General features: G+C 41.2%; 1 protein-coding gene across 1 annotated transcript; it reads right to left on the bottom strand.

Moving 5' to 3' along the window:
* Nucleotides 1-273: 273 nt before the first annotated feature.
* LOC122919609 (lymphotoxin-alpha-like) lies at nt 274-8,745 on the bottom strand. Its single transcript, XM_044268727.1, has 4 exons — nt 8,595-8,745; nt 7,438-7,480; nt 3,744-3,782; nt 274-2,166 (listed from the first exon to the last, which is right to left on the bottom strand). The coding sequence occupies exons 1-4, from the start codon at nt 8,709-8,711 to the stop codon at nt 1,739-1,741; spliced, it is 627 nt and encodes a 208-aa protein (XP_044124662.1). The 5' UTR covers nt 8,712-8,745; the 3' UTR covers nt 274-1,738.
* Nucleotides 8,746-10,558: the final 1,813 nt, after the last annotated feature.

Here is a 10,558-nt window from a genome sequence, read left to right as displayed (position 1 = left end):
ATCGTACATTTCTATTAGAAAAATAGCTCTAAAGTGGCCGATTTTGAGCCTTAGCAACGCTCCTCTGTCTTCTGTTTACATAACAGTGGAGACCTGCTCAACACTGATAGTGTTATGTAAACAGAAGACAGAGGAGCGTTGCTAGGGCTCAAAATGGGCCAATTTAGAGTTATTTTTCTAATAGAAATGTACAATTTCAGTAATTAAAGTATATTACAAAAATGGTCAGTATCACTGCCCCTATACATTACAAAAAAAAAAAAAGACTGACAGTTACACTTTAAGGGGCCTCTATACATTGGGATATTGGGGGAGATGCTTGCCAGATTTATTGACTTGGTGTGATTTTCTCTTGTACCTTGCACCTCTGCTTCTGTTTGGTGTCTCCATATTGACTAAGACATGCACAGTGTCACATTCAGACCTAGCACATGGGCAGCGCATGGCTAGAAATAGGCAATAAAATATATATATATATATAAAAAGTAATAATATTACAAAAGTATTTGTCAAAATTAAATAATATGAAGAAATCATAGTATGTAGTGATAAGAGATGGAGTCAGTTCTGATTGTTAAACAAAATAAAAAAAATTAATTAAAGTATTAAAATCTGTGCATGACTTAGTAATATCAGTTCACCCTAATTGTTTCTGTCCTTGAACCTTAAAGACATTGTACCTTGCATTTTATTTGCTGGCTCGGCTATTTCCTTCGGGCCCTTAGAAGTGAATGGGAGCGGTTGGCGGTCATGCGTGGCACACTCCTATTCACTTCTATGGGAAGAGTGCTTGGGGGTGGCTGGACCAGAGTCCTCCAGCCACCACTTTGCTGGGCTCTGTTCCTGATATAGGTGCGGGCCCTCATTGTCTAAGATGAATCAAACCCTTTAAGTCAATTAATTTCCAAGGCCTACAAATACAATATTTAGAGGGGAAATCCACCTTCGAACAAAAAAATGCCATCGTTGGGTGCACTCTTGTTTCCAAAGAGTGCACCCAACTCTCTCCAGAGATAATCTTAGATTTCTGTCTCTGGAAATGGAGTATTCCACCAGTAGAAACATGACTTGATAGAGGAAGATTCCACCAATGGTCACTGTGATGTCTTAGAAGATGTTTTTAGATGTATTTACCCTTTAACATGTTAACATTCATGCTATAAAGACAATTTATGAGACTCCTAAGATCGATACCTTAGCCATGGTGGTGCTCCATTTACAGCAGTATGAGCAGGTTACATATCAAAAGTGGCCACCTTCATGAGACAATCTCTTTCAATTAAATATGTTATCTACTGAGTTTGCTGATTAACTTCGGAGAACACTATTTTTGGAATGTAGGATATACTAGATAATCATGGCGTACATGATATTTTCTTTATAGTTATACATTTTTTCATCTAAATATCTTGAAGGGGTCTGTCTGCTTTGGTTTCCTGATGGCTGGCTGATTAGAAAGGTCCTATTGCCAAGACCCTACAGGATTAGCCTGGGGAACCGCAGTGGGATTCTACAACACCCATTCAAATCAATGGGCAGCTGTTGCTTTTAATAGATAGTGAGAGTCTCCCAGCGTAGAGTTACTTGCTTCTGGAATGCCTCTACGCTGGTTCAAAGAAAGTTAATAATCACAGGACCCCTTATATGATCTAAACACTCACCAATTTTTGTCTAAAGCAAACAACTCTTTGAAATCTATGTGTGATGTATGGAGGAGGTCGATCATGCAACCCTGGTCTTACAAAGCATAAATACCAAAATAGGTTGCCCCATTTTCCCTCTTGAGATAATCTGTTCCTGTGACCACCACAGATAATATATCTCCTTTTTTAAGTTGAAATGCACCTGCTTGAAAAATGGACTTGTTCCACCCTGCTCGGCTCCCTTTATTGGCAGATATGGCCCCAGACAGTTCACAAGGTGTTTTATCTGATCGAAGAAGCTGCATTTTATCTTTATGTTCAGTGGACTCTAGAATCACAGTAAGGGAAACAAGATTTTTGTCCAGGGGACACTGTTTTCCTCCAAAGGTGACCTGACTGTATATGAAATACAGGCCCTTTTGCTCGATGTGCAGTTTGTTGTTCTTTAAGATCAAGCTTCCTTGGGTGAAGGCATTGTCTATGTTGGGGGTCCATGTCAGTGAGTCCCAAATGAATGGATCAACTGTTAAAAAGGAAATAATGGAAACAGGGTGTTAATTATGAAGATTTACCTAGAGGTCTGGAGGTATGACTCCACGGTATAATATCTAGAGACTTTACAAAATTTGTATTTTTGTTTCTGGAGATATAAGTAAGGGTACGGCCACACACCGCAGTTTTGGAAGCCATAATCAGGAGTAGATCATAAAAGGAAAGAGAGTATAAAGGACAGATGCTTCATTTCCTCTTTTTTAAATTCACTTCTGGTTTTGGCTTCCAAAACTGCATCCAGAGACCTGGTAGTGTGATTGTACCCTAAGATACTTTGTCATACTGCAGATTAGAGAATTTATTCCATAGTGTTGGAATATTTTGTTAGGGAAGCACTCATCAGGATAGGTGGATCTCCTGATGTATCTTAGTAATCATCTTTGATCCTATTATTGTCTCTGTAGGCACTCTTTGGAGGCTAATAACTGGTTGTGTGGGGATTAGTGGAGTTTTGTTTTCTCCTACCTTATTATATTTTATATTCATATAGGGAATGTGCCAAAAGGAGGTGTCACACAGGGCCCCATCCAACCTAAGGCCGGCCCTTAGTGTCCCTCATCTAATAGCAATAGTGCAGGGTGACTCTGAAGAGCATTTCTGGAGGACCTAGTATGTTAACATATTACACAGGCAGTCCACTAACTTCCATGAACATCACATAATGTTTTATGTTCTCCTGAGGAAGCGCTGCAGTTTCTTCAATAGATTAAAGATGATCGTTGCCCAGCAGCAAGACAGCCATACTTATCAATATTGGTTACTGTTGGAAAACTTGAGGCATGCAATTGCAAGCGCCACCGTGGGAACTTCCCAAACTAAGAATGCCCACTAATAGGTGGGATTTACATAAGTCTTATGCATTTTCAATCTGGAGTGTCCTGAATTTGGTGGTCTGTGGAACTTTTAAACAGAAAACGACTATACAAAGTAGACTACCTTTAGGGCTAATATTGAAATAAACTACAAATTGGTGTGGTAATGAAAAGCAGAAAGTGCTCAACCCCATATGCAATGGTGCATCTATACCGGGTGGGGGTGCAGATCCTGCACTTGTGGTCCGCTACTAATGACAATCCCCAGCAAAAATGCATACAATGGAGGCTGCCACAAGTACCACAATAGACATCCTACACAGGATAGCAAATGTGTGGATGTGATAAAAAATAAAACAAAATAACAATAACTTTTACAAAGACAGGTGCACTCTGCGGTCTTACTAAACTCAACAGGATATGTTGGCTAATCTCTCAGTTTTACATCAGTAGGGTTGAGGGTTTAGTAAGACTGCAGGTATTGCCCATACGGCACAGCTAGGTTTAGCGTTAGATCCCGAGCTACTTGAGAAACCTTGACGCGGTGTTCGGGCTCAGACATGTCCTCCAAAGTAGGATATGTTGGCTAATCTCTCACTTTTACATCAGTATGAGGGTTTAGTAAGACCGCAGAGTGCACCTGTCTTTCTTAAAGTTATTGTTATTTTCTAATATTGAAATATGGCTTTTTCTCAACCATTCTGTACTAAATCGTATTTCAACACATAATATTTACCTTGAAAATGAGCTGCAGGTCTTAGTGGGGAGCTTGACACTGTAAAATAAAGAGAATCAGGAGTGAGATACAGTATAAAGTAAAGGTATTAGTTTGACACTTCCTAATTTATCTCTACACGAACACTCAAAAATAGGGACTTGTAGATATTGAGATGGTCCACCTTCCCATTCAGGTGGTACTTTTGCAACATAGTAAAGGTCTTTGGAGCTGTTCCTCTACAACGTGAAGGAGCTACTGTATGTCTCATAGACATCTCAGCTGCATACAAAAAGGACAAGAGGGCATTACCCCTATGAATTCATAGAAATTGTAGTTGTCCACTTTCCTACTCAAAGGGTACTTTTACAACACAGCCTGTTTTTGAAAACAGTAAAAGTCTGTGGAGCTGTTCCTCTACAATGTGAAAGGCAGCTACGTACGTGTCCTAGACATCTCAGCTGCATGCAAAAAGACAAGTATTATTACGCCTATGAATCCATAGAGATTGAGGTTGTCCCCTTTCCCATTCAGGTGGTACGTTTACAACATAGTCTGCCCGTGAAGACAGTAAAGGTCTGTGAAGCTTTTACTTCTACAATGTAAAGGCCAACTATGTGTCATAGACATTTCAGTTGCATGCAAAAGGATAAGTGGGAATTACCCGTATGAATTCATAGATTTTATTTTGTCCACTTTCCCATTCAGGTGGTACTTCTACAACATAGTCTGTCCATGGAGAACGTAAAGGTCTATGGAGCTGTTACTCTATAATATGAAGGGCAGCCGTTTGTCATAGACATCTCAGCTGCATGCAGAAGGACAAGTGGGCATTACACTTATAAATAGATTGAGGTTGTCCACTTTCCTATTCCGGTGGAACTTTTTACAACATAGGCAACTTTCACATCTGTGTTTTTCTTTCCGGTATTAAGATCCGACTTAGGATCTCAAAACCAGAGGAAAACGCTTAAATTTTGTCCCCATTCATTGTCAATGAGGACAAAACTGAACTGAATGGAACAGAGTGCTCCAGAATGCATTCTGTTTCGTTGCGTTCCCATGCTTCCATACAAAAATGCTGCAAGCAGTGCTTTTGTGTGCGTCATGGGATACTGATCAAGACGGATCTGGCATGAAACACAATGCAAGTCAATGGTGCTGGATCAGTTTTCCCGGACACAAAAGAAAACGGATCCGGCACCCATGGACTTACAATGGTTTTAGTGCCAGATCCGTTATCTTAGAGATAATACAAACTAATGCAGCGGGTTGTATTATCATAATGGAAGCATTTTTGCTGATCCCTGCCGGATCCAGCAAGAACGCAGATGTGAAAGTAGCCATAGTCTGCTCACGAACAGGGGTGGGCCTAGCCTTTCTGCTGCCTGAGGCGAAAACTGAAAAGGTGCCCCCCTCCAATGCCAATTTCTTAACCTAACCCCTTTGCCACAATGAAAGCGCTCATTGCCCATGGCCCTTCCGCTGCCCCCCTCTTGCCGCTACCTGGTGCTGCCTCACCTGGCCTCATTGGTGGTGCACCCCTGTTCATGAAGACAGTAAAGGTCCATGGAGCTGTTCCTCTATGTTGTGCTGGGCAGCCATGTGTCATAGACATCTTTGCTGCATGCAATAGGACAAGTGGGCATTAACCCTATAAATTATAGATCCCTGTAACTATATTCGGATACGTAAAATGACAGAACTGATTGTTAGTTTTTTTTTTTACAAGGCAAGAAGGATGTTCAGATAAAAGTCACTGATCTCTTTATGAGACACATGACCTAGAATAGAAAATAGGACACAGGAAGACAAGAAAAAAACCTGCACAGACCAGAATACTGAACTAAAGCACCGCAATAATGTTGATTTTAAAGGGGCAAATCTGCTGCCAAACAGGGAGTATTTGCTATAAAACGGTATAATTCAATTAGAGGTGTCTCATAAAACACCATAAACTGTCTGTGTCCCCATTACAACACCTAGGGGGTCATTTATTAAGAACGGTGTTTTAGACGCCGGTCTTAATAACCCCAGGCCTCTACATTACTTCTGCGCATCCAGCGCCACTTCTAAATGTAAGACAGCGTCCTTGCTGTCTTTCATTTAGACCATTTTCTACGCCTAAAATAGGTGTAGGGAATGATGAATGAGACGGGCCTGCCAGCCCGAACCCTTCCCTGCCCACTCCACGTACACTTTTTTAGACCTTGCGTGAGCAGGAAAAAGTTGCAGATTGCGGCACAAATAACCATTGCGCCGCAATCTGCGCCAGAAATACGCCTACTTCAGAAAAGGCGTACTTCAGCATAGTGAATGACCCTATTAAATGGAACCTGTCAGCGGCAAAAACCACCCCCAACTGCCAGCAGTACCTTCAAGTAGCCGGCAGCCCCTTCTCCTGTGACTGACAGCCGGCTGCTCGGCAAAACCAGTTGGGTGTTGGGCATAAGTGCTGTCAGTCACAGCGAAGGGGCAGGGAAGGGGGCACGGTTACCTTGACTTGAAGCAAGGAGGACGCTGCCCGCTTGACTTCAAGAGTGACTCGAAAAAAGCGCTCAGGGGAGAGAAGAGCGTTTTTTTTCCTGCTTTTACCGCATCTGACTGCAGGAAGAAAATCATCATTAGAAACACACCAAAGGTACTGCTGGCGGTTTGGGGTGGTTTTTGCCGCTGACAGGTTCCCTTTAATGTCTATGCTGCAGCCATGGACATTGGACATTTTCTGGATCCAAATGCATTCACTAATTGGCTTTAATCACACAAAATACATTGTAGATTTTGACCTGAATGGAAATGGAAACCAAACCAAATTCCCTATGTCATGGCTTAAGGGCTTATGCACACGGCCGTTGCCCAGCCGTGCCCGTGTTGTGGCCCTTGAATAGGTCTGCAATCCGGAAGGTTGGTGCGGAACGGAGGCACAAAACCCCCAAGAAGCACCATGGAGTGCCTCCGCACCGCAGAAAAGAACTACTTTTTTGTGGTGCGGACGGACCAAAGACCCATTCAAGTGGAATGGTTCTGGACTCTGGATCCGCCGGTGCCAGATGTGCCTCACACGACGCTGAGGATTTTTGGCAGCAGAATCTCGTGCAGTAAATCCTCAGCGTTTACACCAGCAGTAAAGAGAAGCTGAGATTTTTTTTTTAATCTGCTGCATGTCAGTTCATGTTGAGAATTTCATCCGCAGAATTCTCCCTTTGCAACGTAGAGGGTAAAATCCGCTGCAGATCGGCAGCCAAATCTGCAACAAAATCCACATGGCTTTTGGTGCGGTGGATTTTCTGCAACAAAATACTCCATGTGGGGCCATGTCACATGAAGGTCACTGCTGCAGGACAATCAGTGGCCTCATCAGTGCCGTGTGCAGACCCGGCATTTGACCGCTTCAACTTCTGAGAACAGCGGTCACGAGCCGGGTCTGCACACAGCACTGTCGACAGCAGTGACCTACGTGTAGATGGCACGTCACACTTCCGGACCAGCAAGGGCGGAGGAGAAAGGAGTTTGGAGATGGAACCGGAACACTAGTAACAAGTGAGTCTTTTTTTGTTTTTTTAATTCTTGCACCCTGCCTTGTAATATTTAAAGGGATTTCTAGTTTTGGAAAACCCTTTTAAGGCAATTCGAGAAGGAAAATTTAAACCTGAGTATAAGACGTCGGTGGAGATAAGACATTTAAAAAACACATGTCAAACAGCCACAACCTTACCTGGCAGAGCTGGTCCTGGATGATGAGACGTCTTGGCTTCTTTCTGGAAAGAAAAATGTGATTGTTAAAACAACGTAGAATAAAGTCTCTTTCTGTTCTATCCATCCTTAAATGTGGACACATTTTTAAATGGATGGCGACCATGTGTGGTCTCGAGTGAGTGAGTCTTGTGAATGAATACAGTATGCAACCTTCTCGGACTTCACAGACTGATGATCCACGTGGCTCATGTGAACTGACCCATTCACTGGGTCCGTGTTCAGTCCATTCTAAACTCGGACAGCACCTGGACGGAAAATTCATTTGTCTCAATGAGTCCTAATCTGTAGCTTCAAGACGAGAGCGTCCTATAGAAACCATTTCTTGAAGAATTTTCAACCCCAAAATACACGACTAGCTATCAGTCCTCGAGTCATCAAATTGGACACAAATTCTTTTAAAATGTCTCTTGGGGCACTTTTACATCAGCGCTATTTATTCCCATTCTTCTGCTTCGTCATACGAGCAGAAGAACGAAAATCGAAGAAGTGCCAGATTCAGCACGTAACTGACATGAACGGAGTCAAACAGATCCCATTGATTATGATGGGATACGTTAGGTTTCTATTCGGGAGAACATTTTTTTTTTCATGCAGGACTTTTTTCTCCACTATTTTTGATGAACTCCGTGACTGAAGCCCCCAACGGAGCCTTCAACACAAATGTGAACCTCAGCTGTACGCGTTCCTGGAAAATCAAGCAATACATCTGTCTAGTGAGAGTACCTACACGTGGATTGTGCAGGGTATCTGACGATATTCTGCAAGAGCAAAATTCACACCAAATTTATAATGTAAACACGGGATGGGAACATGGGAAGCATCAGGCCAAACTTCAGACTCCTAAATTCTTTTTTGCACACATCTGCCTATTCACTTGTGCCCAGCGTCAGGCACTGCCCGGTTTTGTAGGCTATGTCACACATGATGCCTTGGTACTGGTTAGCTACAGGACTTTGTGTCCTGGGTCCCCTTGGACACATGATGCCCAATACAACTGTTACATAGGTGGCTCTATTGGTTGTCACCTAGCTTTCCTACTAAGAAATGGCTGATTAGGTTTTTTCCCAACTTGGTAGAAGACGAAATGGGACCTTGTGTGAAGATGAGGTCTCTTACCTGCACCGGAGAACCTGCTGCAAGACACATGAGGCAGAAAAGGGTCATCAGGGATCGAATTCTTGAACTTGTGAGGCAATGCCAAGCCCATGTGCTTCTGGGTAATGTTGCCGGCATGGTGGAAATGTGGAGATTAGAAGGATGCTGTAGCTGGCAGCTCTTGACTGACAGTAATGAGGAGTGATGTGCAAGTGACCAGTTTTATATCATCGCAGATGAGAAGGTGGAAGGAAATAACAGGGGAAACCCCTTCACGTACCAGGAAACAACCCAGCACGTAAAGAAAGATGAGCTAGAATAAAAAAGGAGACATTTATCATTTGAGGTTGTTTTTGTGTCCGTTTTAAATCTGTCTTTGCTTTGAGTCCCTGCACCAAATTTATGAAATGAAGAATTGGCTACAGGAGGTTTTTTCGTTTTTGTGTTTTCATTTTTCTTCCCTATTTTCCGTGAGCCATAACTTATTTATATTTCCAGTCACATAGCTGTATGATGGCTTATTTTTTGCAGGACAAGTTGTACTTTCTAATTTCTAATGCGACAATTAATTATAGCATAAAATGTAGTGGGAAGCGAAAAAAAAAATCCAAATGGGGTGGAATTGGAAAAAAAAACGCATTCCCTCCACCATTTTACGAGTTTTGTTCCCACGGCGTTTTGTTTATGGCAAAACTGACCCATGCCCTTAATTTTCTCGGTCAATACGATAACAGTGATACCCCATATGTATAGTTTTTTTTATGTCTAAATAGTGTAAAAATAAATGTTTTATTCACCATATTCTGACCCCCATAACTTTTTTTTATACTTATGTCTACTGAGCTGTTTAGGGGCAAATTTTTTGCAGAACAATTTGTACTTTTTATTGATACCATTTTGGAGTGTGTGTGACCTCTAGATCACATTTTATTTTAAAAAAATTGGGTAAAAGAAGCAATGAAAAAATGGCAAATGGCCATTTGGACCCTTTTTTTTTCGTTATGCCATTCGCGTATTGGTATTTTTTTTCCATTTTAATAGTATGGGCGTTTTCAGTCGCGGTGATACCCATGATGTTTATATATATTGTTATTTAGGTTTTTTTTTTTTTATTATACGGAAAGGGGGTTGATTTAAACTTTTATATATTTTTTATTTTTTATATATTTTTAACATTGAAAAAAAAAATTGTGATCATTTTGTGCCTCATATGTGTTTAATAATTATATTTTTAATTCTTTTATTTTTTTTCTATATTGACAATTTTTATTGGTTTTCCATTTTCCAAATAAATGTAATTGGCCAAGTCCAATGTAAAATTACATTACAGGCATCATTTTATAATAGGCCAGATAAAGAGACATACTAAAAACATAATAATTGAATAAAATAAAATTAACAAAAAATGACCAGTATGATACGGTCAAGACAGGCGCAGCAAAGTTTCAAGTAACAATACAGTTATGTCAACATTATGACTTGAGTACCTGGGAACTTAGGTGTGTATTGAGTTAAGCCACTATGACTTTCAATCACCTTCAGTGTTGATTTGTGGATTATGAGACGGGTCAAGGGCTAAGAGAAGTTTCTGTAATTCTTCCAAGGTGACCAGATCTGGAGAAAAATGGATCTAGAACGAAGTTCCCAATGGGAAATTTCTTCTAGTCTATAGATCTGATCTAATCTGTTAACCCAATGGTCTAAGCTTGTGATCTCAGAAGAGAGCCAGTGTTTTGGTATTAATAATCTTATTTTTATTTTGGTTTATCAGGGATTTTATATTTGCCATTTACAGTAAACTTTGCTCATTTCTTATCTTTGCCTGCCAACTGGTGGCCAAAATAAAAATTGCAGCATGAACACTTTCAACCTTATCAGCAAGGCTGAGCGTGTTCAGCCCAACCACCGATGCCCGAATTGGCCACACGGTTTGGTTTTTGTGCATTTAGGTGCCGTGATCTCACTTGATCACGGCATCTAAAGCA

Source organism: Bufo gargarizans, chromosome 9 (genome assembly GCF_014858855.1).
Source record: "Bufo gargarizans isolate SCDJY-AF-19 chromosome 9, ASM1485885v1, whole genome shotgun sequence".
Lineage (NCBI taxonomy): Eukaryota > Metazoa > Chordata > Amphibia > Anura > Bufonidae > Bufo > Bufo gargarizans.
The sequence above is the reverse complement of the archived record's forward strand: the minus strand, read 5'-3'. Positions and strand labels throughout refer to the sequence as shown.

Coding starts and splice junctions, on each gene's coding strand:
- LOC122919609 (XM_044268727.1), bottom strand. CDS start 8,711: ATGCCGGCAACATTACCCAGAAGCACATGGGCTTGGCATTGCCTCACA. Junction 3,783..7,437: donor TCCAGGACCAGCTCTGCCAG/GTAAGGTTGTGG, acceptor TTTATTTTACAG/TGTCAAGCTCCCCACTAAGA. Junction 2,167..3,743: donor ACCTGCAGCTCATTTTCAAG/GTAAATATTATG, acceptor CCTTTTTAACAG/TTGATCCATTCATTTGGGAC.